This window comes from Aspergillus fumigatus, chromosome 6 (assembly GCF_000002655.1).
Source record: "Aspergillus fumigatus Af293 chromosome 6, whole genome shotgun sequence".
Classification (NCBI taxonomy): domain Eukaryota; kingdom Fungi; phylum Ascomycota; class Eurotiomycetes; order Eurotiales; family Aspergillaceae; genus Aspergillus; species Aspergillus fumigatus.
Window position 1 is genome coordinate 3,651,390 of NC_007199.1, and position 26,159 is coordinate 3,677,548.

The 26,159-nt window shown below is 49.8% G+C and overlaps 10 protein-coding genes across 10 annotated transcripts; 3 read left to right on the forward strand and 7 right to left on the reverse strand.

The window, feature by feature from the left end:
* Positions 1-191: 191 nt before the first annotated feature.
* Positions 192-2,922, reverse strand: AFUA_6G14350 (transcription factor domain-containing protein). Its single transcript, XM_746216.3, has 8 exons — positions 2,707-2,922; positions 2,495-2,678; positions 1,934-2,442; positions 1,756-1,880; positions 1,633-1,708; positions 1,482-1,551; positions 1,045-1,416; positions 192-990 (listed from the first exon to the last, which is right to left on the reverse strand). The coding sequence occupies exons 1-8, from the start codon at positions 2,842-2,844 to the stop codon at positions 530-532; spliced, it is 1,935 nt and encodes a 644-aa protein (XP_751309.3). The 5' UTR covers positions 2,845-2,922; the 3' UTR covers positions 192-529.
* Positions 2,923-3,645: 723 nt separating this feature from the next.
* AFUA_6G14360 (uncharacterized protein) lies at positions 3,646-5,353 on the forward strand (the record flags this gene model as incomplete). Its single annotated transcript, XM_077805127.1, has 3 exons — positions 3,646-4,141; positions 4,194-5,207; positions 5,255-5,353. Exons 1-3 carry the CDS (start codon positions 3,869-3,871, stop codon positions 5,351-5,353), a joined length of 1,386 nt encoding a protein of 461 aa, XP_077661258.1. The 5' UTR covers positions 3,646-3,868.
* Positions 5,354-5,462: 109 nt separating this feature from the next.
* Positions 5,463-6,159, reverse strand: AFUA_6G14370 (cupin domain-containing protein; the record flags this gene model as incomplete). Its single annotated transcript, XM_746218.1, has 2 exons — positions 5,463-5,777; positions 5,833-6,159. 2 exons carry the CDS (start codon positions 6,157-6,159, stop codon positions 5,463-5,465), a joined length of 642 nt encoding a protein of 213 aa, XP_751311.1.
* Positions 6,160-7,104: 945 nt separating this feature from the next.
* On the reverse strand, positions 7,105-8,384 carry AFUA_6G14390 (putative extracelular cellulose binding protein (Cip2); the record flags this gene model as incomplete). The annotated part of the gene is made up of 2 exons (XM_746220.2): positions 7,105-8,297; positions 8,342-8,384. 2 exons carry the CDS (start codon positions 8,382-8,384, stop codon positions 7,168-7,170), a joined length of 1,173 nt encoding a protein of 390 aa, XP_751313.1. The 3' UTR covers positions 7,105-7,167.
* Positions 8,385-8,630: 246 nt separating this feature from the next.
* plyC (polysaccharide lyase family 1 protein) lies at positions 8,631-10,041 on the reverse strand (the record flags this gene model as incomplete). Its single annotated transcript, XM_746221.1, has 4 exons — positions 8,631-8,920; positions 8,969-9,226; positions 9,270-9,622; positions 9,680-10,041. 4 exons carry the CDS (start codon positions 10,039-10,041, stop codon positions 8,631-8,633), a joined length of 1,263 nt encoding a protein of 420 aa, XP_751314.1.
* Positions 10,042-12,109: 2,068 nt separating this feature from the next.
* On the forward strand, positions 12,110-14,142 carry AFUA_6G14410 (amidase family protein; the record flags this gene model as incomplete). The annotated part of the gene is made up of 3 exons (XM_746222.2): positions 12,110-12,564; positions 12,626-13,053; positions 13,109-14,142. Exons 1-3 carry the CDS (start codon positions 12,278-12,280, stop codon positions 14,140-14,142), a joined length of 1,749 nt encoding a protein of 582 aa, XP_751315.1. The 5' UTR covers positions 12,110-12,277.
* Positions 14,143-14,358: 216 nt separating this feature from the next.
* On the reverse strand, positions 14,359-16,289 carry admA (ADAM family of metalloprotease ADM-A; the record flags this gene model as incomplete). Its single annotated transcript, XM_746223.1, has 3 exons — positions 14,359-15,139; positions 15,199-16,180; positions 16,229-16,289. The coding sequence occupies 3 exons, from the start codon at positions 16,287-16,289 to the stop codon at positions 14,359-14,361; spliced, it is 1,824 nt and encodes a 607-aa protein (XP_751316.1).
* Positions 16,290-20,283: 3,994 nt separating this feature from the next.
* On the forward strand, positions 20,284-22,456 carry AFUA_6G14442 (uncharacterized protein; the record flags this gene model as incomplete). The annotated part of the gene is made up of 9 exons (XM_077805128.1): positions 20,284-20,428; positions 20,491-20,543; positions 20,594-20,866; positions 20,912-20,989; positions 21,038-21,433; positions 21,487-21,527; positions 21,579-21,593; positions 21,643-21,932; positions 21,984-22,456. 9 exons carry the CDS (start codon positions 20,284-20,286, stop codon positions 22,454-22,456), a joined length of 1,764 nt encoding a protein of 587 aa, XP_077661259.1.
* Positions 22,457-22,750: 294 nt separating this feature from the next.
* Positions 22,751-24,897, reverse strand: AFUA_6G14450 (uncharacterized protein; the record flags this gene model as incomplete). Its single annotated transcript, XM_746226.2, has 3 exons — positions 22,751-23,762; positions 23,821-24,354; positions 24,402-24,897. The coding sequence occupies 2 exons, from the start codon at positions 24,895-24,897 to the stop codon at positions 23,927-23,929; spliced, it is 924 nt and encodes a 307-aa protein (XP_751319.1). The 3' UTR covers positions 22,751-23,762; positions 23,821-23,926.
* Positions 24,898-25,210: 313 nt separating this feature from the next.
* On the reverse strand, positions 25,211-25,924 carry AFUA_6G14460 (putative haloalkanoic acid dehalogenase; the record flags this gene model as incomplete). The annotated part of the gene is made up of 1 exon (XM_746227.1): positions 25,211-25,924. The coding sequence occupies one exon, from the start codon at positions 25,922-25,924 to the stop codon at positions 25,211-25,213; it is 714 nt and encodes a 237-aa protein (XP_751320.1).
* Positions 25,925-26,159: the final 235 nt, after the last annotated feature.

A 26,159-nucleotide genomic window follows, 5' to 3' on the forward strand; every position in this document is an offset into this window, starting at 1 on the left:
CCCCTATGTTTGCCAAGAATGGCGGAATGTATTTGCTGAATCAGGCAAATGGTCGCATAATTCAACAACCAAGAAGACTCCAGTTCTTAGAAACGAGGATTTGACGGATCAGAAGGATGAGCGTGTTACTGCAGGAATGACATGAAATAACAGTAACCTCATCAGACAGAGAATCATTTCTTGAATGCAAGTAAGCTAAACAAGTCCTCAGTATCCTGATGGTTGGCCATGCTGGTATGGACTCGTGTTGTTGATCATTGTAAACACTAGTCACTCTCCCGACCCTTGCGCACTAGTACTATAATTAGATAGGATAGGTCTGGAACCAGTGCACTGTGCGCTGATATGCTGCATTAGTACGGAGTACTAGTAAGACACTGATCAATGATCTCCACTTATTTATGCTGTGTTGGGGGCTGATCCTATGCCAAGACTTGATACGTATATTTTGGAGTCGTCATCACCACACTCGCCGAATACTTGTTGCGCCGTATCTGGATGAAGCAGTCCTAGTTGCTGAACGATTGAATCAGTCTTGCTTTCTCAGAGTATTCTCAATCCAGTCGGTGTCCATATCAATATCGATCTGACCGAGGACCTCTTCCCACAATCCTGGGTCGTCGTTGATATCAAGATTGAAGGTGATATGCTGCTGGGATGGCCAGTCTGAGGGACCGACCCTTGCATCTTCTCCTATACCAATGGTCTGAGGGGGACTACGCTGCTGAGTGCTGATAGGTGTCACGGGAGCATTGAAATCAACCCGTCCTTGAGCCACTTGGTTGGATCCAATGGAGGCTTGAAGTTCTAGCAGCAAGGAGTGACGAGACCCCAGGTAGGTATTACCGCGATCAGCCATACTACGCAACAGATTCAGCGCCATATCCATTGTTCTGGCATTTGTCTCATTGTGTGGGAAGGCCGCATTGACCATGACCAGCAGTAGAGCGGCAGAGAAGATGTATTCGCCGTCCAGGTAGCCGTAGGTTGCTATGGTTCACAATGAGCATCAAGTTTTTGGTCGAGAAGAAAGATAGAACGTACCGACTAGATTGTGCCTGGCTGCAGCATCCATAATGAGCGTCGTGGCTCGAGCTGCAGTGATGCAGCTCTCAATGACGGCAACTGTATTTTGCGACAAGCCTTCTTTCCAGTCATTTGCGGTCGGCCCGCCAGTCTCTGCGTCCAGGCGTCTCTGGATTACATAGAACACCAGAGGTCTGGCCGTCATGTTGATGCACGAATAAAAGTGAAGGAATATGGAGACTGACTCGCGATTGATATGCGTATCTAGTGTGGTAAAATCAATGCGTAAGCGATCGGGCACTTGTCGGAGCCAGTCAGAGAGGTCATTTGTGATGCTCTGTACGGATGCCAGGAGATTAGACCCTGATCGTGGTTTCTTGCGGTAAATCTCTATCTCGCATGTCAGCATGATTTTGAAGAGTCTGGGTTGAGGAACTCGCCTTCTCCAATTCTACCTAGTATGCGAGACAGTTGGGTGTAATGAGTGAGAACGACGGACGGCCACGGAGCTGATACAGCACCGCCCTGCTAATGGTTAGCAGAGAGTGATTGATTGAATGATGAAAACCAAAAGAACTTGGGAAATAAAGCTTTGAGGGGTCGTACTTCAGGTATCGGCCACAATGTCCCAATATCTTCATCTTGGATAGTGATTGGATTCCCGGACTTGACAGAAAGTAACCTGCACCATGTTAGCATCCCGTTCCGAGAAGATGCATGTCGTAGTACCTGTCTAGGCTATACACAGACCACCAGGCTCGTCGGCGTCGGTAGCGATCTGCATCACTGACATCCGGGTGCGATACCTCCTGATGAAGTCCTAAAGAGATAGCCATGCGAAGTGCAAGGCCAATCTGCCATTTATGTCAGGGGGGCCATCAAGGTTATTAGAAAAATGGATGCTTACGTATAGAAAAGCAGCATCCCGCCGGTTCAGATTCTGCATGTAGTAAGCGACATAGCACAGGACCTCGACAAAGAATATCGAGCCTTCTTCATGAATGTCTGGCAGAAAACGCAAGGCATGTTTAAAGTATTTGAATCCAGGTGGCCCATCGTCTCCTGACCACTGGTTCACTGAATACATCAGCCCGTAGGCAATGACAAGCAGGACTTGGCAATAAACGAGACATGACTCTCGGTTCGAGAAGTCAGGAGGGTGATGATAGACAGCATTGAGTCGTTCTTCGAAGTCCTCAGGCTGGATCAGGGAAAAGATAGTTCCAATGTAGGCATACTGCACCCAGAACAATCGCTTCGCGAATTCATATGGTGGCAACTGCGGGAGAGTCCGATTGACGGAACGGTGCAGAGACAGAGGATCATCGTAGAGAGGGCGTACGTCCCATGCGAGATTGGATGGTGAAGGATGCAGTCGCTTGGCTAGCGCGACCGCCGCAGCAGGGCCAACATAGTCTGAGAGTGGTGGTTAGCTGATATCGTGGATGATGCAATCTATCGGACATACGATGTTCTCCGGATCGGTTTAAGAAAAGATTATCCGTTCCATTATACCACCAGTCATCTCGATTAGGCGGAGTGCTCTCACTTGCGTTGCTGAAGGGAGTGGGCTGGCTTGGAGTGGAGTGCGATGACAGAGGGGGAAGACTGTGGTCCGATCCTTGCCTTGCAGCTCTAGCTTGCGATTGAAGCTGACGCAGGTAGCTGTCTCAGTACCACTGCGGTTAGCGCCTTGCGCCTTCCAGGTGATTGCTCCTTTATATCTCCACTCATCTCCCAGTCCGCGTAGTTTGGCTCACCTTTCAGATACCGACACTCGTTTCTCGGCTTCAGTATACACACAGATCTGTCCCGCATCCTCACATGCAGCACAGGGATAGGGTGGGGTGCCAGCGCATCGGGTCTTTCTGCCCCGACATCGATTGCATCTGCCATAGTCGTCAGCAGGTCTCTGCAGAACGTCTGGTGATCATCGCGCACGCTATAACAGAACGTGTATTTCCCGACCTGTCTATTGATCGGTTCTGCAATCCACTTCGAGCTTTGCCGTGCGCCATGGGGAAATGGTGGTGGCGATCAGAGACAGATCATAATCATACTACTGACTGCCTCCTGCTGTTTGGAGATCGGAAAAACTGGCTTCCAGTAAACTTGATCTTGTTTGATGGTCCTTTCCTTTAAAGCACGGGGCACCAACAGCCCAGTAAGTGAGCTTCAAGGACTCGATTATTTGTGCGATTGAGGTTGACGACAACTATGCGATGTTTGCCGAACGCCGTCCGTCTCATGACCCCACGATACGTGCTTCTAAACAGCCTTATGTCGTTGGACACTCACACTGCTGAACTCGAGGCTGAAATCCCGCTCGTATTTGGCAAACCTTGCAGATAATTCTTTTTTTTCTCATGAATCAATCAGGTCTTCTCCAGATTCCCCGGATTAACCTAGTGGCTGCTCTGTAGTGTCACGCAGCTGGTAGTTGATAAGCCATCGGGCCGATGGGAAATGGGGCACAACCAATCCAGTTGGGCCTTGAGATGGGACATTGGCTGAACCCACTGAATAATCAGATAAGACCAAAAGAGAAAGCTGACCAATTACGCAGTTCCTAGGCTTTACCAGTTGCTGCTGGGGACCTTTTAAGGCTTCAGTAGTTCTAGCAATGAAGACTTGTCGTGTGGGGGGAAAAAATGAGCCACTGGCCTCTCCCCGGTTCTTTTTCTCGGTTCAGGACATTGCGGTTAAACAAGGAGACGGAGTGTGGTGTCATGTTAGGTTGCTTCTTCGACCTCCAAAGGTGGTTTTCTACTGATTTCTTTCAAATGGAGAAAAAAGTTTACAGGCATGATTCAACCTCCATTTCGAAATATGTCCCTGACAAATGGCTGTTTTTGCGGCTTTGCTATTGATTCTCTGCGTATTCGGCGGTATCCTGTGGAACTATACCCGGCTAAACACACTCCCCGGCCCGTTGCTTGCGGTTCTGTCTGATATTTGGTCGCAGTGTTTCAAGTTGTCACCAGGGTATGCTTATCGTTTGGAGCGTCTTCATCGCAAATATGGAGAGGTGGTTCGCATAGGGCCGAAGACGGTCAGCGTCTCTGACCCCTCCATCGTCTTCTGGCTGGATGCCGCCTGCCCTCAAAGGTCGAAGGTATTCATCACTTCCTCTCCGAGCAGATGGATTACATGCTGAGACTCAGAAGTCGTTTCTTGATAGCTATGTGGATGAACCAGAAGAAGCGATTGTCAATTCTCGACTCAAAAGCGATCATCGTATTTACCTAGACGAACAGACAGACGATGGACCTCAACATCATGATGAAATCAAGAACTTGGTTCTCAACTTTCTCAGAGCCATCCGAAGACAACATACCATGAAACTGACTGTGTTTCGTAACTTCGCAACGGACATTGTTGGACGCATGTTTGTGGGCGACCTTGGAGATGACCGAGCAGCACCTATAGGTACTCGGTCAAACCATATAGATAGATGCCGATTTACAACATCCCTGGATCATATTATGTTCAAGAGTCCAGTTGCTAAGCTAAAGCGCAAACGCAACAAGGGCCTAAGATGGATTTCCTGCGCAGGGACCTATTCCCGGTGGAATGATGCGTCTATCGTCGACGTCTTGCCGGAGACGGGCAGAAAAACAATTCTGCAGGCAGAAACCCGTGAATATGATGGTCCGTACGACTCTCTGATTGTAAACGGAGCGGACTGCATGGCTGCCGCATTCGTTTCAATGTTTCGCCATTTGTTCAAGTGCCCTACGGCTATGTTTCAGCTCCAGGACGAGGTAGACAACGCATTTCGCAACTTGACTATATCTGACGTCCTTCATCAAGAGACAGAGTTACACGCCCTACCATTCCTGGATGCTGTTATGAAGGAATCGATGCGACTTGCCATGAAATTTGATTATCGAAGAGCTGTCCCTGCGGGTGGTTTAGCAGTCTTAGGACATTATGTTCCTGAAAGAACGGTCGTTCAGTTCCATTCAGAGGCTTTAAGAAACAATCGTACTACCTTCGGAGAAGACGTCTCTGATTTTCGGCCTCAAAGATGGCTACAGGCGGACTTGGATCAATGGCAACGGACACGAATGGAGGAAGCATTGTTGTTTCTGCGACCGAATATCCCGAATTCTGCAGAAGCTCGAGCGGCTTGGCTAGAATTGAAGCGAGCTGCTGCTTTGATCATCTGGAAGTTTGATGTAAGTACAGTCGGCAGTCCTGCAGAAGTCAAACTAATATATCTCAGTTGCATCCTCTCAACTATGAGGAAGTGTTCATCCAAGATGCTGTCTCTCCAGAGCAAGAATACGAGATCATGGTGAACTTTACTCCTAGAATGCATTAGACCGACACACAATAGATAAACGATTGATCAGACATCATTAAATAAATTGTCGGCTGGACCACGAAGACGAGACTACGGACGGCACATGCTCAAGGAGTTCTATAGACGCTCACTCTCCCTTCACTAGTCCCAGCTTCTCATTTTCGGCCTTGCTTCGCTGACTCCATTCCGGGGCCTCATCCTCACCCTTTTCTTCCTGTGCATCTCCTTCTGCCTTGGTTTGGTGCATGGTACTCGGATAATGCTCGGCAGGCGCATAGATTGTCACCACTTCCAAGGGGACATCGCCAATGTTAAGGAACTGATGCTGAGTACCGGCCGGAACAATGACCACATCGCCATCCTTAATCTCCTGCTCCTTTCCAGCGACAATGGCCTTTCCCCTGCCGTGTGTGAAGATGAGCGTCTGGTCGACAGTATGGATCTGATGGTCATTAGATTTCACCGAAAGCCATCAAAGGTTGAACGCAAAGACGCACCTCATCTCCGATCTCTCCCTTCACCGGCACCTCCATAGCAACCAACTGAGAGTACAAGCCTGTATGTAGGACCTTGCGGAACACTCCAAACTTCCGATTGGGAGACATTACGCCCGGAAGATAGACCATTTCATTCTTAGGCGGCTTATCCGCCGTATTGCCGTTGAATTTGTCAAAACTGGACATTTTTCCGACGTTGTGGTGGAAGGCTTGGTGAGGGTACTTCTTGCAGTAGATTGTCGATGCAATGGGCACGGGGTTTAGGCCAGAGCGAGTTGCGCGAATAATACCAAAGTGTCGCCAAAGCAAGCTCAGTCCTCGATGCATTTTATAGTCTTCAGCGCTCGGGAGAGAGCGGATGTCGTCCCTTGACCTTGGCTTATCTTATACACGGCGTCCAGACTTGTTGACAAATTCGGCCGACCAGGCCGAGGCAATGGTGACGTAAGGAGCAGATTTCTTGATGCGTTCATCGGCACCTACAAGCAGGAACAGAGCTGATGATGTATGTTCAATCTTTAATCGATAATTGAACGATCTGATTGCTCGATAGCCTGTGTTATTGCATCAGTGGACGAAGGGCGTTGAGATTGTGATGATGGATGTCTAGAGCTTCGAATTTCGGCAGGAGACCTGACCTTCCTCAGGACGCTTAAGTTGCTCTATATCTGCAAAATTCCTAGTGTCAATTCGCTTTAATTTCCCCTCAAGCTCTTTCCGCATCCAGCAAGAACAGTATTCAAAAAGCCTGCAATTACTCCGGACTCTGAGCTGGATAATTTATAGACTTTCCCGTCTTTTTCAACGTTCCGCCAAAGTACATCCATCCTGAGGTGGGAGCAGCCCAAGGGGTTTCTGGAAGGAACTCAAGGGGTTGATAGTTAATAGCGATCGGTTTTACATTTGTCAGGTCCATTATCTACGCGATCAGCGATATTTGGCTGCAGGTCATCATGAATGAGCTTGAATAGGAATCTGGGTGCTGGAATTGAGGGATACTTGCGCATGCCTCCGCAGTTCAGGTTGAACACGGAGACACTGCACCCGGTAAACATTGTATTTAATTCTTTTAGGAAGAACGGCGACTGGCAAAACTGGAGAGTGGCAGTACGTCCGGCGTCTCAGGGCTCTATAACGCCACCTTCCCCTAAACTAGGGCTTGTCCTGCGGTCTGGGGTCATAGGAAACCTAAGCTGTCTGATTTCCGGCCAGGCAGCAGAATACAAGAATCAATACTAGAGATCATGATACTCAAGATATAGACAACCGATAAATTCAAACACATTCGCATAGAGGAGTTCCAGAGCAAAGAACAGAGACTCAATCGTTGAACAATCAAGTCAAATTGGGAACTTGCCAGTTCACCCACGGCTTACTATCAAACGCAATCCCCGCATAATTCTTCTGAACTGTGGTATTGACCTCCATTCCCAGCAGAAACCGATTAATAAACGCAAACAAATCCTCCCGCTGCTGATCCGGAAACGAGCAGTGCGGATGGTTCGTCGACATCGAGTACCCCATACGATCCGGCACCCCCATCGCCTGCCAGACCAGCCTCGCCGTTCCCATACACCCCAGCGACGACCACGGGCCGAGCCACTGATACCCCGCATTGTCAATGGATAGTAGACCGCGCGGGGCAATCAACCCAGCCAGCATATGGTGGTCGAACGGGAGACGGTCCTCATCATTCGCGTACGCATTGAACGCAGTCGAGAACCAGACATTCTCCTGCACAATCTCCCCGGCCGTCTGGACATTCTGCGGCGCGCCTTCAGACGCCGCCGCCAGCCGCCAGCACCCTGACCCCCCCGTGCCGGACTCCTGCGGGACGGTGAGTGCAATCCGCGAATCGAATGCGCCAGCGACTAATGCGCCCTTGCCGTTCCGCGAGCACCCCGTCACCCCGATGCGGGAGGTGTTAATTCTCGCGGCGGGGGTGGCTTCGAGACGGTCGATGATGAGCGATGTGGCCCAGGCCCAGGCCATTAGTGCGCCGGCGGAATGGTTGGCGCCGTACAGAGTGTAGAAGAGGCCCTGGCCGCGGCTGCTTTGGTCGTTTTGCTGCGCGATTTGGCTGTTGTCGAAGGTGATGGCTGCGACCCCCGGTGGGAGCGGGATGCTCAGCCCTCCGTAGGCGATCATCGCGGGGTAGGGGCCTTCTCCTGAGGAGGGGTAGGTGATGGTTGCTGTGAAGGAGATGGTGTTTCCGGCATTGGTGGCGGTGATGGTGAGTTTGTTTTGGCTGAAGGTGGAGGTTACACTGGAGGGGGCGGGAGGCTTGGTGCCGAGTTCGAGCTGCTGGAGGAGGCTGCTAATGTGGCTTTGACGGCATTGCCAGTCGGAGAGAGTGCTGACACGACCAGTCTTCTGCAGTGGATACCAAGAGAAGGGGTCTGGGAGTGTGGTGATGGACTGGAGCTGGGGGGATGAAGGCAGACTCGGGCAGGTGGCAGCCAGTGCTGGATGGTCAGTACAGCAACCAAAGGAGAGAAAGGTGACTTACCTCCACTGGAGATAAGGGAAAGCAGGACAGGGTAAAGGAACATCATTGTTGTCGCGCTGTGCTGGTAATCCGCCCGATCATCTCATTTACTCTGCGGTTTATATGCTCGAGAGGCATTCTTCCGCTCAGCCGATGAGCCTATACAAGGTTTCAGTACCGATATAATTAGGCTAATATCTATGTTACATTGATGATCTACATAACCGTGTGATCGTATTTGCAAGGATCGTGGGAGAAAAGGGGAAATTGGCATATGTACCCCGAATGCCCGGGCTTCAGTTATGACAGGTCAGTGGTAGGTGGACGGAACCAACGAGTTGGCCCACACCTCCAGATATGTATAGCCACTACTATGCAGTTTCATAGAATCGTTGGTGTTGGGATCTGTTCCCAGCTGCTTCTCCGCTTCATCGGGAATTCCATCCCCATCAGTATCCTTTGCAGGGGTGCCTCCGTTCAGAGTACCTGGCCCTCCCATAGTCGCTTCATCGGAGATCAGACCACCTTCTGTGCCCCAGGACTGTACTTGGGCGATTAACTGCGTATCGACACTATCCCTAACCTTGGATGCTCCGGCATCTATCGAGTTCAGTTAGCTGATGCTCTCTTGGGCGAGGAGAAACTCACATTTGGTCACATAGGTCACGGCCTCAGCTGGGCTCATGGTGTAGGCCACCGCTGGATAATTGTATTTCGACGACATAATTGCCATGCCACCGTAGTTCGACGAGGACACGCCGAGTTCAAAGCCGTCCAGTTGTCCATCCTTATCAGGGTCATAGTAGTTGTTTTGGACGTATCCGTGGAAGTTTGCATTGCCACGCGTAAACGCCGTCACCGATGTCGAAGGACCGCTGATAAAGTAATTGCCAATGATATTGGCGTCTATCAATTAGCTGAAGCCCACACAACAGGCAAAGGGACTTACAAGATTGGCCAGCAGAATCCCCAGCGATGTATCCTCCGCCCCCGCCCCAGTTGTACACGACGTTATTGGTAAACTCGTTCACACCCTTAACCTTGGGATTTCGCGTCTTGTTGTCGATATACAGGTTGCGGAACAACGAAACACCACCGTCGGTCTGCATCAATCCGCCGCAGGAATGGGTCTCCAGCCCTTGAGCAATGATGCTGTTTTGCACGGTGATGTTACTAGCATCTCCATTGATGGAGAATGTCTCATCACGCCCCCACGACACCGAAACGTGGTCGAAGATCATCCGATTTCCTTCCGCGATACCCAAGGCGTCCTTTCCGGAGGAGCCGCCTTTTCCCATGCGACTAGAGATGTCAGTAAGCAAATCCGATATAGAATCAACGGGGAAAGCGTAGACCTACATCCGAATATACCGCACAATGGCATCATCGGCATTGGAAAAGGACCAGCCATTGCCGTAGACTGTGATGCCGTCTCCAGGCGCGGTTTGTCCCAGTATTGTCACACGCTTCGACACCACGATTCTGTCGGAAATCTTAATCACGCCTCCGACTGCAAAAACAACGATGCGATCAGTCGCGGAAACAGCATCTCGTAGCGAACCAGTTCCGGAATCATTCAGGTTGGTCACGACGTAGACTTGGCCATTGCGGCCGCCGATCGCATTGGCGCCAAAACCTTCAGCGCCAGGAAACGCGACCAATGCCGTCACAGCTTGTGAGAAAGCTGCTAAACTGACGAGAAGAGGTTCAGACAGCTTCATATTGACGGTATGGTTTGCGAAAGTCGAGAAAAAGAATGAGAAGCCATTTTTGTTTATATACCGAAGTTGCAGACATGAAGGAAGCCAAAGCACCAAGCATGATTGCTGCAGAAATTACCCCGTGCCAAGGAAACGCCGTCGACCTGGGGAACCTGCAGGATCTGGGATAGATTAAAAAGGTTCGTGCTGAAGATATTCCGGTCAATCAGAAGACAAGGATGGAGAACGCGACAACTTAGGCAGTCTCATAATACACCACCACCAAAAACGTCTCCACCTATCATATTCAATGAGGAGGCCAGCGTTTCGGATAATCCGGCTTATTTGCCTTAACAGTCTGGCTGAAACTATCCAGATTGGGCTGTGACAGAGGTTTAGGAAGCCGGCGCAGCTGCTCCGTAGATTACCGAATACTGCTTGTCCAGAATAGAACATCCGTAATTCAGAGATGGGGAAGAGTATACGGAGTACTTAGTGGCCGCATACTTCTTCTTCTTAGAATAGAGGAAGAGGAGAAAAGTAATGAACTTCTAGTCATATTAGTTGTACTGCCGGAATTCTATTAGGAGGAAAGTACAGTAAACATTTGGTATAGTGCCAGGCGAATGGAACCGATAACCATATTAGGCCATTTCACACAATCCTTGGTAAACCTTAGATGCGACAATGATGAGCTTCGATATCTTATGGTCGAGCCAGACTGTATTAGAACCAAGGTTTGAGCAAACTAGCAAATCCTCCTTCTTGGTAGGATGCTGAAAACAGTGATTCACCGTGGCACCGGCGACACGGTCTCCGATATGTGAGATGCACTTGCTGACTATCCAATATACTGTGACGAGGGCAGTCTTTTTCCGAAGACTGAAATGGGACCAACAATTTCTGAATCGTAGGGGAAAGAAAAGACCAACAAGGCTCTTGACAAGCAATCTCGCAAAGCGGACTTTTTCGGCTGGACCAGGCAATTCCTCGTTTTCAGTGGCCTCAACCTGTCCAGGGTGGGGGATTTGCGTCTCTAACAAAAGCACCTCAATGGTGCCAGCAGAAATGTAGGTGCAACCAGTGTCTGTAGAGGATGCGTATGGTGACAGTACAGACATTCCCCATCACGTGGTCAGGATATCAGGGTGCTCGCTCAGGTTTAAACGTCCTAATCCGGCACGTAACGTGAATCTAATTTGATAAAATCTGTCTGTGATCCGTCTAGATCCATATCCTAATTCGCAGGCGACAGAAATGATGAAGAATCTACGCTGACTCGTTACACCAGAATCAGTAATCTGCACCCTAGCTTTCTCCGGCTATAAGAATAGTGAGCTAACAGCCTCTAGGCAGGTGCAGAGTAGGAGGTAGACTGTGACTGTAGGGCTGACCGAATGTTTTCTGAATTTAAATTTCAATGGTCAGAGCAAGCACAGAGAGGACATGGACAATCCATTTCCTATTGTCCTATGCGGGAGCTCGCACGTTATTTAGAGAGTATGAATGCTCCACAACGTGCTCAGAAAGCTTGTGCAGATACAGTGCGGCAGTAAGAAACGCCCACCATGACTCTTTGCGAGATTTTCTAGAATCTGAGCCTGCTGAGTTGCAGTTCTGTTCTGGATGGTATTGTTTGATGGGCTTCCAGACAGAGAGAACCCCTGGATCAACGCATTCCAGACAGCTGCTGCTCGAACAGAGGGAGCTCTGCTACAATAAGTCTTTCGCAAAATGATGGAGCTTGTCGGTCGGGGAGAGTGCCCAGCGAGAAGCAGTTGCATGATAGCATGCAAAGGCCCGCTATATAATGATTAATGACAGATTCTCAACTTCCACGCGACTTGAGCAACAAACCACCTACCTATGTAGCAAGGCGACTAAGTATATAGCCCCTGAATGGTTCCAGGTATTATAGTCATTTATATACCGTACAAATACAGTGTAGTCGACATTGTAGGATAGAGGTTGAAGATGAGGGCAGGGATTTATTAGGTAGCACACGGTTACGAGTCTGACATACAATCCTCAGCACAAGAGCCACTTTATCGAAATTTAATACCACTAGACCAAAAAGGTGCCTGGACATGATTCCCATCAGTCTCGGTTCTTAGATTTTCCAATAGACTTCATCCCTCTTGACTCAAAACAAATTGACTCCCGCCTACAAAAGCACCGCAAGATACTTGGGGTAGCAAAAGTCGTCCGACCATTAACGAGGACTAAATCGCCTATAGTGTAACAAGCATTCGCCTTCATGATCCACCATCTCCTGTTGTTTGCCTTACTTCTACCGGTGAATGCAGGACCGGCAGAAGACCATCTCCTGGAGACCCAGACTTATTGGAATCCATCCGTCTATGACTTTCCATTGCTTGGCACCGGTGGCTCCTCTTTATTTCCAATGCGACCTTGTCATGGAATACAGTTGGAAGAAGCGACCATCGACAACTTGCAGGAGTACCTATCCTCGGGGAAATTGACAACCCTTCAACTGCTTCATTGCTATCTGGATCGTATCTCCCAAACGGATAGTTACCTCAAGTGAGCATCTGTTCTACTGCCTAGCGCAGACCACAGTTCATATTGCTGAACCGAAGCACAGCGCCATCCTCCAGCACAATCCCGACGCGTCCGCTATTGCGAACGCCCTGGATCTTGAACGCGCTCGGGGCAGAGTACGTGGCCCGCTACATGGTATCCCTTTTACTGTCAAAGATAATATCGCGACCAAGGACCGCATGGAGACCACCGCTGGCAGCTGGGCTCTCTTGGGGTCGGTGGTGCCACGCGACGCATTTGTTGTCCGACGGTTGCGGGAAGCAGGGGCGCTGTTGCTGGGGAAGGCCGCTCTGAGCGAATGGGCTGACATGCGATCTAACAACTACTCCGAAGGCTATTCTGCTCGGGGAGGTCAGTGTCGGAGTGCATTCAACCTCACAGTCAATCCTGGGGGCAGCAGTTCTGGCTCAGGCGTGGCTGTGGGGGCCAACCTTGTGCCTTTTGCTCTCGGTACAGAGACGGATGGCAGTGGTACGTTTCTCGTATAGAGCTCCCTATTTCAAACATCTCTGACGGTCACGGATAGTGATCAATCCAGCGCAGAGAAATGCTGTTGTTGGTATAAAGCCTACAGTGGGCCTCACATCACGCGACGGCGTAATCCCTGAATCGCTGCATCAAGATACGGTGGGAGTGTTTGCGAAAACGGTGCGCGATGCTACATATATCCTGGACGCCATACATGGTGTTGATCCGCGCGATAACTACACCTTGGCCCAGAATGGCCGGACACCCGTTGGCGGGTATGCTCAGTACCTGAGCGATCGGTCATCTCTCAAGGGTGCTGTGTTCGGCCTTCCCTGGGAATCCGTGTGGCGTTTAGGAGATCCAGACCAAATATCTCAGTTGATGAAGCTCTTGGATTTGATTAGGGCTGCCGGTGCCACCATCATTAATGGCACCGAGTTCCCGCATTACCGTCAAATTGTGTCACCGGATGGATGGGACTGGGACTATGGGAGTAGACGTGGATATCCCAACGAATCTGAGTACACCTACGTCAAAGTCGACTTTTACAACGACATCAAAGCGTATCTCTCGGAACTGAACAACACCAATATGCGATCTCTGGAAGACTTGGTCGAGTATAATAAAGCCAATTTCGGCATGGAAGGCGGCTTCCCCGGCGTCCATCCGGCATTTGGTTCAGGGCAAGACGGGTTTGAGGCATCTTTAGCTACAAAAGGTGTCATGGACAAAACCTACTGGCAAGCATTGGAATTCTGCAGGCGTACCACACGCGAAGAGGGAATCGATGCGGCATTGAAGCACGGAAACCGCACCCTGGATGGCTTGTTGGTACCGCCGGATGTGGCCCAAAGTATTCAGATTGCGGCACAGGCGGGTTATCCCGTCCTTACGATCCCGGCTGGTGTCAGTGACGAATCAGGGATGCCGTACGGACTCGCAATAGTACAGACTGCCTTTGCCGAACCGACTCTGATCAAATACGCCAGCGCCATCGAAGACCTGCAAAAGGCCACGAACACTCCCTGGAAACGTACGCTTCCCGAGTGGCGTGGATATCTGACCCGCAATCTTCCAGTTATCAATGCATAAATAGACATGAGTCAATTACTACTGCATTGATACTTACGACAGGACAGTATCTTAACGGCATAATCAAGATCTGTCGTACTCGGGGCGTGGACTTTCCAATTTCTTTACAATATAAATCCAGTGCAAAAGGGTCATGGGTGTAGCTGTGCTCGTTGATTGCTATGCTTCAGAAAGATCATCTACTACCATTCAGAACTTGAGCTCGTTCAAATCATTCTACCTGTAACGATAGGGAGGTGGCGGAGGGTACACCTGCGATATCACTGGCACAGCTGGCGATGCCTTCTTGGACGGCCGGCGACAGCAGCTGCAGATCATGCAACCCAAAATGGCAAGGACCAGCGCACCGCCAATCCCAGCAGCGAGACCAATAATGAGTGATCGATGACTGTCCACCCAGGAGGTCTCATTTCGTCTGCATTCTCCGTTGGAACATGACGGGTTACCGGAACCCCCCTCACCATCCCCGCAGCGTTGTCCACCCGACAGAACCCGATCCACGGGACATATGGTCGAATTGCCGGTACACATCTCCTCAACATCGCATGGGCCGGTGCTTGGACGACAGACTGTATCCGCCGAGGCAAACTGACAGTTGGTACAGCACGGACTCGCAGCATCGTCGCAGAGAGCCCCCGCTCGTAAGCGGCAGGTCGATCCATCACAGCAACTGTTCTGATCACAGGTGGCGCCGCAGTCGCATTCCTCGCCAACTTCCACAATGCCATTTCCGCACTGGCTGTCTGTGATTGTGGTGATGTTGCTGTTGCTGACCAAGCAGCGGGTACTGACACGACCAGAACTGAGTTGCGAGCAGATGTTCCGAATGGTGCATGGCGAGAATGCTGTCTGGGAGGCCGTGGAGACCGGGTTCATGATGTATTGGCCATTTGCGTCGCAGGTGGACGAGGACAACGGACAGCACTGACTCTGGGCGGAAGCACACTGCGTTGATTCGCAATCATGGACGGCTCCAAAGGTGTGGCCTGACTCGTGGCTACAAAATTCGCAGTTCAGTCGACTGAAGCATTGCTTGTGCAGGACAAGGAGACTTACGCAAAAACCTGCCATTCGCTGCGACTGCGTGCCACCACGTTTGCGCCAGCGCTTTGTCGGGCCCGGTTGGAAGAGCACAATTGACCGATCCAGGAAACCCCGACTTCCTGACCTGACGGACACCCGGTCATTAGCGTCCAGTATGCATTGTCATCGTTGAGGGACCCGCGCCAGGAGGTAAATCGATTCAGTCTCCAGTTAAGATCTCCTGCCGAGCAGTCGGCATTCCACGACGTTGGACTGGACGGACTGCTCGGGCAATCTCGGTCGCTAATGGTCAGGTCGTGGAGGGCGAGGGAGATGTTAAAGGTCCGCTCGTAGACTTCCGAGGCCGTATTCACCATGTTGATGACGTTTCGCCGGAGCTCATCGCTGGAGGTGAACGACGCCGAGTATGTGCAATCAGTCGCGATGCCTACCAAGGCGACTCTTCTGGTGCTAGGGCATGGTAAATCGTCATCTGTGATGAAGGGATTTCCCGAAGACTGCGGCGACCGAGGTGCTAATCGATCCCATGTTTGATATGAAGAGTGATAGTGAGCAATCATCTGCGGTTCACTGGCATTCCCGGATCCTGATGTTATCGTCACTTGGTACTGCTGACCGGCCACGCCGAAAATACCGTCAAACAAGGGATCAACCCCGTCTCGATGTATATATATCCGCGCCCAGCCAACCTGATTCCAAGTTGCGTCTGAGCCAACATGCCGAGCAGATACGACACCCTTGAACACCTTGTGTTGGGCTCTATTCACGGCTTCCGCCCTGCGAACTATGCCGTCCGTACCGATGTAATGGACACGGGAACCTTGTGTGAGGATATCATGGTTCGGCTCCAGGCTCAGCTTCAGCGCTCCTTGCCCGGGAAGGCTAAAGGACAGCTCAAAGGGTGAGTAGGCGTCAACACCATGAGACGCGGTATGGATAATGATATTCTCGAGTCGGGTTTCACTATCCCAGGCGGAGGTTCGCACCGAATGCGCTAAGAACGTTAGTATGCATAGTGCATGGCAGAGCGCTCATACCTTACCTGCAACATGTTTCACAGCAGCGATCACACCAATGAAGCTGACGAGGTTGAAAATTTTCATGGCTACCTCCCTGGCAGCCTCTCACGAAACGAAGTAGTCGACATCTTCTCGATAAACCTCATCCCCATATATGTATTGCACGCCATTTCGATACAAACAAGCTAAGAACCATACAATATTGCAGACAGGGCCTGTCGCTGCGGCGTCCGCTAGGCATCCAAATAAAACTGAAGGTACCTTGCAGTTCCCAATGTCAAATCGATGTACTGGGGAAGCCAAGATAGGGACTCGTCATCTCAAAAGAATCCAAAATCGAACAGGAGATTCGATATCATGAGTTTCCTGGCTCATTGGCCGGGGCCATGACATGGTGTATGCACAGCCACCAGCTGCCGATTACACTCCACCCAGCAGCTGACGGATGTCTCGGAGACAAGGTGTTAACGCCAGCCAAGATGACGGATTCCCACCGACCATGAAGTCGAAGTCGGAGACCATGCTGGGTTGTCACCGATAAAGTGGCTATGCTGCTTTTTCGCTTGATCTTGGCAAGCAATGCCGGATGCTACTGGTGAACCAAAGCCCCAGTATGGAATAGCGGGCGGAACTACTGGATAGAGTTCGCTGCTGGCGGAAAGTCTTGGCTGTCAGCAACTTGCATCGAGCCCGCAAAAAGTCCAATTCTATTCGTAGGACCAAGCTTGACTGAATTCTCGTTGGTTAGACATAGAGTTTCATAGGCGGACTCTGGCCATTGTGGATGAGCGATATCCTCGCGTCGATTATTAATGATGATGTTGGTCCACGACATGCAGGATCACCATCATCTGCAGATAGTGCACAGAAAGTATTCACTTAACTGGGGTAGTTGGAAGAGAAAGTGTGTAGCACTGATAAGAGGTCTAGAGAGTCCAAATTTGTGTTTGTTTATATGCTGGTGAATAGAGTTGCATAACCTAACCACTAAAATTGAATCTAACCCTCACTGGACTCATAGCAGTTCAGGTTTGGTCCCTAGCCTAGGAGATCACGCCAGTTTTAGTTTTCCCTAGGTGAAACGAATTTAAGTGTGGTTAAGCCGTCAGTTTATAGTTTCTACGGAGCTATTAGATTTGATCATCGGTAAATTCCACCGTTACAGCTAATTATACCACCCTTTTCGAGGCAGATTCGGTATTAATGTTTAGTAGGTCAAAGGAAACAACCGCAGTTCTTTGACGACATGGGTTTCTGAGGCCATATTTGCTGCTAATCATAGGATTTTTGGTGCGTGCTATGTAATAGCTATCAGTCTTTGCAGACATTAACAGCCTGATGATGCCTTTCCTCTATGTAATGTGGTTCGGCCCATAATCCCAACCTTGAATCATCCATTTTCGAGGAGCAACTTCTATTTATCAGATAACAGCCTCAAGAATATTCCAGAGAAAGTTCTCATTACATGTTGCGTCTGCTGATACAGCAGTTTGTGTCTCTACTGGCTCAGTCACATTACCAGTGAAGTCATGGGTGACAACTGATACTACAGGTGCTGAGTAACCACTGTCTCTGGCATTCCACCAGGAGATTTTACCAGTAATGATTCCGGGGCTGTACAGCCTGATATACTTGTGAAAACCAGAAGAAGTGCTTTCAGCACAAAACTATATGATGACACTTGGAACGCTTGGGACTACTATACTTCCGCCATGAGATGCTACATTAATATCCACCACCACGATGTTGACTGAAGATGACCCAAGACTTCCATCACAGTCAACAGCTCAGTGGGTCTGATAGGGAATTGATAGACGTTGGTCAAGCTTTATGATCTCGAGCATATCTTCGGCGTCTCCATGACCCTGCCACAAGTTGGGCGCCTAGAGGAAAATCATATCACTGGGAGACATAGGGAGCGCGCTATCAAAAATCCTCTAATTGATGGATAAATCGGGGCACTAGATACAGGCACAATAAAAAATGGATGGTTCATTGGAGCTTTCTGCCATACAAATCCAAGCATTCGCCGGATCTAGTCCCGCACCCTGTCAACGCGCGGGGCGTGAGCATTAAACATCAGTACTACGCGATGTCTCCTAGCTAACTTGACCTAGTATCAGAGTTCCAGCCTGTACGGCTTGTGTTTCTCAGCTTAGTAAATAGGCTTGCTTAGCAGGACAACTTACAACTCAGTAGGAACCTATCTTCTTATTACGCCTTGGCTAATCTGCCGAGTCATCCACTGTTAGTATGCAATCAGGTTATCGCTGTTAATGCTACTCCGTGATAAGCTAGTTGATCTGCCTATCGCTGACTGGAAGTGGTGTCTTTGTTGCTTATGGTCACAGCTGGATATGTTACGTGAGTAACTTAGGAGGCTATCAGATTTCTTCATAACCACCAAAGGAAAAGGAACCGCACAGGGGACAAAGTCTACGAACAGATGACCAAAATACCATGCTTTATTAATGATTTGCAAAGCTACCCACATCATACCTGTCTAATTGCCCTTACTCTTAAGGACCTCCTTACCAGAGCAGATTCTGAATCGCGTTCTCTCCTTTCTTTCCTCTTTTTGGGGCTATTGTCAGCTTTCTGTGTGCCATTTTCACTCTGCGCCACCATGTCATAAGGAGTAGTTGTGTGTTTACTGCAAACAATCAGCCACAGGTTCAATATGGCCATTCAAATCCCTAATATGATGATTGAATCCCTGTATGGTAAAATACCAAATGATATCGAATGTAATTCTAGTCAGGAGGAGCTCAGAGCAGTCTGCATACTTGAACTTCCAAAATTGTTATTTCGGCTTTGTCCCAAAGACTTGCCGTAAACTACCCTAGAATTCAGTTCTCGCTCTGGTTCATGCGTGAAGCCCACTACTGTCAAAGGGCTCCATCTAGCATGGCCACAGACGTAATCGATTACCCGGGCCATTTTCTAGAATTAGAACAGGGCATATGATACCAAAAAACGCATCTTTTACCCGGAATGCATCATCCTGAAAATGGAAATCAGACTCGAGCCAAGAGCGCGCGATAATTGCTGGTACCCTATATATTATTTGAGAGTATTGTCTTCAGTATCTATCTGCTGGAGTTTACATCGCGATGTACGTCGAACCAGGGGAATCAGGCCACGCATTATGTCGTCCTTTTGCTGCACAGACGGTTATGACGTGTTGCAGTGCATCGATTGCTAAAGTTAGGACGATGAATATCCAATCAAACATGATACAGTTCGTCCACGGGGGAGAATTTCGGCGAAAATCAGCGCTGGGTTGTTCCAGCTCCACTCGATTCGAAAGGCGAGGAATTCTCCTCATGAAATTCTTCCAACGACCTGAGTCAGTTCCACCCCCGGATTGAGACAGAATGTATCTCCTTGTGCGTATGATTGGTAGGCTGAACTCACTCTTCTCAGCGCTAAACAACTGGCGTCGCTCCATCGCTGTTCTCTGCCTAGCTTCATGACTAACCGGCATTGCAAGGAAAAGATTGTGATGCCGAGCCGGCAGCCGGCATGGCGTCTCGTATCGGCAGCCACGAAGCTTAGCAATATGGAAGATATTGAGGACAAACACCTCCAAGCTACACGGCCATTCTTTGCGTGTTGTTAGATTTAATCATAGTCCGAACAACAATCCACACTATTCTGAACGATCATGGCAAGGACATGGGCCTCCTCCAGGCAACTGTGGCCCCACGGGGATAAAGGCCGGGGAAAGTGGACCACTTCCCCATTCAGTCCATCGCCGCCATTGGTTCAGGATAAATCCATACCGATCATTGCCGAACATCGTATCGTACGGAGGAGGGGATAAATGCATGGGCTGATGGAGATGTTCGCGCCGGTTCAGGTGCGGCGATCGGGCTGAATTCAAGCATTTGTTGGCAGTAGAAGCTCGCGTAAGACTGCCTTGGCTGCCGATTGTTCCGGACTGCAACTGTGTTTCGACTATATATTTGATGACAATCGAACCTGTCTTTTTTGTGTTCTGGTCTCTTGCTAGCACTTGGTCTGATCCTGCCTTTTACCTCTTGTTCACCCGCTTATCTACACCCATCCAGTCAGAATGGCTGGCGGCATGGCTTCCGAAGGCATCTCGGCCAAAAGAGCCGAGTTGGCTGGCGGAAAGGTCGGTTGGCGTGGCTTGCTCAGCAGCAAAAAGACCTTTGGTATTGCTTTGTTTGCGTCTCTGGGTGGCTTGGTTTATGGATGTATGGACATCTCCTCTAATCTACCCTCCATAAGGAAATGCTTCAGAGGCTGACGTATCCAGACAACCAAGGAATGTTCGCGCAGATTTTGACCATGCACTCCTTCATCGAAGCCGTACGTGATTCTTTGATGACCTAACGTCGAGTAGTCGCTCACATTTCCAGACCCAAGGATATGCAGAGACGACCGGAGTGAAACAAGGCATGTTGACCGCGATTCTGGAACTCGGTGCCTGGCTCGGAACCCTCATCAACGGATATTTGGCCGATGCTACCGGTCGTCGCGTCACGGTTGTCATTGCGGTGGTTGTGTTTTGCGTCGGCGTCATTGTCCAGGCATGTACCAAGAACCCGGACTACATCTACGCTGGGCGGTTCGTTACGGGTCTGGGCGTGGGTAACCTCAGTATGATTGTGCCTCTGTACAATGCAGAACTGGTATGTTCCAAGGACCGATATGAAGATCATGCCTGACCTCATTAGGCACCACCGGAAATCCGTGGCTCTCTGGTCGCTGTGCAGCAGTTATCCATTACTTTCGGCATCATGGTCAGCTTCTGGGTATGTAGATGGTCGACTCTAGTACGATGAGAAATGCTGATGGCTTAGATTGGTTACGGGACAAACTACATTGGAGGAACTGGCGAAGGGCAATCCATTGCTGCCTGGGAGATCCCCGTGTGCATCCAGATCCTTCCAGCCCTAGTTCTGGCCGCGGGAATGCTCCTCTTCATGCCGCAGTCCCCGCGACACTTGATGAACCAAGGACGGGAAGAGGAATGCTTACAGACTCTGGCCAGGCTTCGCGATACCTCCGTTGATGACATTTCGGTCCGCATCGAGTTTCTCGAAATCAAGGCTCTACGCATGTTCGAGGATGAAGTCGCTCGGAAGAGGTATCCCCAGTACCAGGATGGCTCGTTCAAGAGCCGATTCATGATTGGGCTCAATGACTATCTCTCTCTGATCACCGACAAGTCTCTGTTCAAGCGAACCACTGTAGCTGTAAGTATTCTGCCAACGTTTGCCAATGTCCGCTGCAATTACTGACTCTGTAGTGTTTGATCATGGTCTTCCAGCAGTGGAACGGAATCAATGCGTAAGTCAATTGATCCCTTAGTGCTACACGGACCTTGCTAACAAGTCACAGGATCAACTACTATGCGTAAGTTCATTGCGTTTGAAGTCAATTCACCGTGTTGACTTGGATATAGTCCACAGATTTTCAAAGGTCTCCAACTAGGCGGCAACACTACCTCCCTCCTCGCAACCGGTGTCGCTGGTATTTTCGAATTTGTCTTTACCATTCCTGCCGTTCTTTGGGTCGACAACATTGGCCGTAAGAAGATCCTGATTGCTGGAGGAATCGGTATGGCTGTCTGCCATTTTATCGTTGCCGGCATCATCGGAACGTACTCGGGCGAGTTCGAGAATCACAAGGGAGCTGGCTGGGCTGCCGTGGTCTTTGTGTGGATCTTCATTATCAACTTTGCATACGCATGGGGTACGTGCAAGTCCTCTCTTGGATTATAATATCACAGACTAACGGGAACAGGCCCCGTCGCGTGGATTGTCGTGTCCGAAGTCTTCCCGTTGAGTATGCGTGCCAAGGGGGTTAGTATCGGCGGCAGTAGCAACTGGGTATGTGCAGTCCCTTGCGACATTAAGACATTTCTGACAGATTGCCAGCTTAACAATTTCGCGGTCGGCCTGTCAACCTCCCCCTTCATCGAAGCCTCTGATTACGGTACCTTCATCTTCTTCGGCTTGGTGACCACCATTGGTGTGCTGTATGTGTGGTTCCTCGTCCCCGAGACCAAGGGCCGCACATTGGAAGAGATGGACGAGTTATTCGGATCTGGAAGCATGGCCGTCGAGGACGAGGCCCTGAAGCGTCGCATCGAGCGGGAGATCGGCTTACTGGCTCTATTGGGCGAAGGCTCCGACTCTGGCGAGAAGACGACCGAGAAGCTCGAGCACACGGATCACCACGAGCGAAGCGAGATGCCCAAGACCGCCAGCTCGTAGTGGTTGTATTACTCTACCAGACACATCATACGTGTCGTTCGACCTTTGCTTGAAATTGTGACTCCACCTATACAACACTATAGTAGAACGGTGCTGAATGCTTTGCTCAGTGGAATATAATAGACGATAGTTCACGAACATGCGACATGGTCAGATGTTCATCATACCATCCTACCAGTCATCTGCCGTAATACCCGCATCTTTCATTTTTGATTTCAACACGCCAGTAAGTTTGGGTAGATACTCAATATGGTCTTGTCTCAGCCATAAAACCACTTAGCTAAAAAGGCGTCTAGACCTCCGTTTCTAGTATAGGAGGAATTATAAGGCATATTCTGGTTGACATCTTGTATACCTCGTTCCCAGCAAAGTTCTTTCCACTATCTCGAGTGTGTCGACAATTTCATATCCAGCAACTGAACAGTTGGCTTGGTGGATATCTGGCTTTACAGACAAAGAAAGTGATAGGTCCGGTAATCTGACGCCTCCAAGCCACCGAGTCTATAGAACATGGATGCGCCTAAAGCAGCATAAATGGAGTGTATTTAGCCTGAATGCAATAATCGGGGAACTTGACATGGCCGAGCGTACTCCGTCTCCGTCAACTCTTCTGCCGAGGTATGTCCGATGAGCTTAAGTCCAGTGGATCTACCTGAAATTCAAGTTTATACGAGATAGACTGCAAGAATATTCCATGAAGCTATAAGTCGTTTGTCGACCGGGGTATAAGACATACAGAACATTTGAAAAGCGTAGCAACCTCGTTAACTCCGTAGGTACTCTCCGACCAGAGACCCAACCGAAGCAAATGAAAATGCAGCAATGCTTCGAGAGCAGGACTTTCCTCCGGTAATGATAACTCCGGAGTGCAATTGTCGATGATGGCGTCTAACCACCCTCGCGAGGGTAATGCCCGAATATGGAAAACATCTCTGGTTCGTCAGGACTCATGGTGTCCTCCTCACATGCTTGCATTATCTCAAAATCCACCATTGTTGCAGCATTGGTTGCCGGGTCATACAAGACATTATGTTTTCCGGAGTCGACTACAATGGTTGAGGCTCGCCTGAGGACCTTAATAGCCTTGTAAATCTCTGAACGTATGTGCTCTTTGACGCTTCCAGAAAGTTGGTCCCATTGTTGGTCCAGCCGTTCCCCATTAACCTTTGTTGTCACAATGATATAACCCTGCGGAAAGATCGAAGAGCAACAGATCTTGCCGATACTTAGTAGCGAGGGGAAGAAATCAAAACCGGCTGGACGTTGCGCATGGATGCTCTCATACGTCCTTGCTTCGTCAGCAAACCTACAGAACAAAGGTATTAGCGATTGAGAGACTGTGCGAGACGGACACCGCAGCGCACCGTTCCATTCGAGATGGAGACCAGCATTTCGCGATGGCCGGTTTTCCATCCCATGTGACTTCATATATCGCCTTCGCGGAGGATTGCTGGATAATCCTCTTGCAATTTACGAACGTTGTTGCAGCACCGTTTTCGCCCCCGTAGAGGATTGACGACGAGCCAAGCATGTCCGATATCTCCTCCTTGGTACCGATTTGGTTCCGGAAAGTGGACGGACGGACGGACGCTTGGCGTGAAGGGCCCGTCGGAATGCGGAGCTAGGGTCTGATGTTAGAAGATTGCCGCTATTACTACCTCGGAAACTTACCTGAGCGATGTTGAAGTCAGGAGGTTCAATGAATTTCCAATCTCTGGAAGCCAGTACACCTAGCGCTAACAAGCATTGCCGGAGACTGGGGTTCGACGCGTCTCTTGCAATAGGTAACGACATGTCAAAATGGCAAGGACCCGTTCTGCGAATGAAGATCGTCCACTCGTATGTCGACAGAAATCCAAACTTAAGCTTACTCGACCGCATGTACTTGACGAGTTGGGCTGAGGAACCGTTAACAAGGTCACTCATAAGGTGTAACTGGACTTACCAATGTGATGCTGGATGCCAATTAACCGCTGGTAGCCTTCGCGAATTGAATAGTCCTCGAGTTCAACTGTCCAGAAAGACTTGAGTTCGCCGACAGCCGCGGGGCGAGGTGGTCCTGTTGTATTGAACATAGTGATACCAGGTACTTGACTTGTGTCCGTTGGTCCTGCAGCGGACTGATAATCACCGAACTTCAAGTGAGAGAGGCAAGTAGTGGCAAACACCTTCGAAACTGGATCACAGACATTCTTGGAGAACCTTCCGATTAACCCAAGTTCGCTTCCAACGACGTAGTTTTCTGACACATCATCCGTGTACGGAACAGGATGGCTAAGATCTAAAGAAGCAGATGCTTCGAGAACATCCTGTTTAAAGCTCTGCCATTCATGGAAAAACCGTAAGGAGATAACCTCAGATGAGTTGGAGACATAGCGCGTACCGTTTACCTGGGTAAGGGGAGGGACGGGTCGCAGAATCACCTCCGCCGCGGTCTCCATGAGGGAGGCCCGGAAAGTACTCCGTAGATCTGATATTATCAGTGAAACGGGTGATTCGTTGATAGGACGAAGATGGGGAGAGAAGAGAGATACGGTTGGTGGATGCAGAATGCACTAAGCAACTTGTGGAAAGGGCTCAAGCCCCATGCATGCCTATTACCCACTTAGGATATCATGAAGGTACTACGGAGTTGTCCTTATGCTGGAATGCCGAGACAAATCTAGCTATGGAGTCATGATCGACCAGACCAAAATATAAAGCGTTCGATTTATTTCCTTGAAACATTTTCAATACGGGGTTGAGTTCTATCATTCATTGCCCGCTTTCTACAGCATGGGCCATATCACCCAGCGTGTCGAATTTCCAGTCGTAGATAGTATGCTTGGTGTTGCCCATAACAGCTCCTGGTCTTACAATCCACACCGACTTGATCCCGACTTTGGAGGCAGGCTGGTGGTCATGGAATTGACTCTGCGCAGTCTGCAGGACCTGACTCTTGTCAACCCCCAGCTCGGCCTGTACTGTCTTCAACATGTATTCGAAATTGCGCAGGTCAGGCTTGTACGAGCCCACGTCTTGCGCGGTGATGATGCGATCGAACTTGACGCCCTGCAGACTCCCCGCGTTCGTCTTGGCGAATGATTCCCGGTCGACGTTGGACAGAACCACCAGTTTGTAGTGCTTTGATAGACGCTTGAGAGCATCGACAGTGTCGGGAAAGGCGGGCCATGTGCCGACTGATTCGCCAAATGCGATACTCTCTTCCTCGGTCGGCGGGGCGAGCGAGAGGCGGTGGGCCAGTTTGGGATGAATCTTGGTTAGGAGTTTGGAGTATGGCATGTCAGGTGTCTGAGCTTGTTGCTCATGCTCCAGCTCATGGTAGACACTCAGGAGGTGCTCGCGTGAAATAGACGAATTGTTCTTGTCGAGGATTGGTTGAAAGGTGTTCACGATCCCGGATTCCCAATCGACTAGGGTCCCATAAACATCGAAGCACAACAGACGGTAATCAGAGAGTTTCGACATTCTGCTATGTAGTGGATAACGAAGATTCGAAGATTGACGAAGGACGGAGGAAGAATGAGGAGAGAATGGGGAGAATGAGGGGTACAAGTATATCTTAGTGCAGGCTTATCGATAGCGGGGTCCAGAAAGGGAAACGCACATGCGCCTGCCGAACAACAACAACAACAACAACAGCAGGCCTTTCTTGACGCCGCGTAGCCTATAGGTGAGGATATTATATATACGCTGGAGTTTT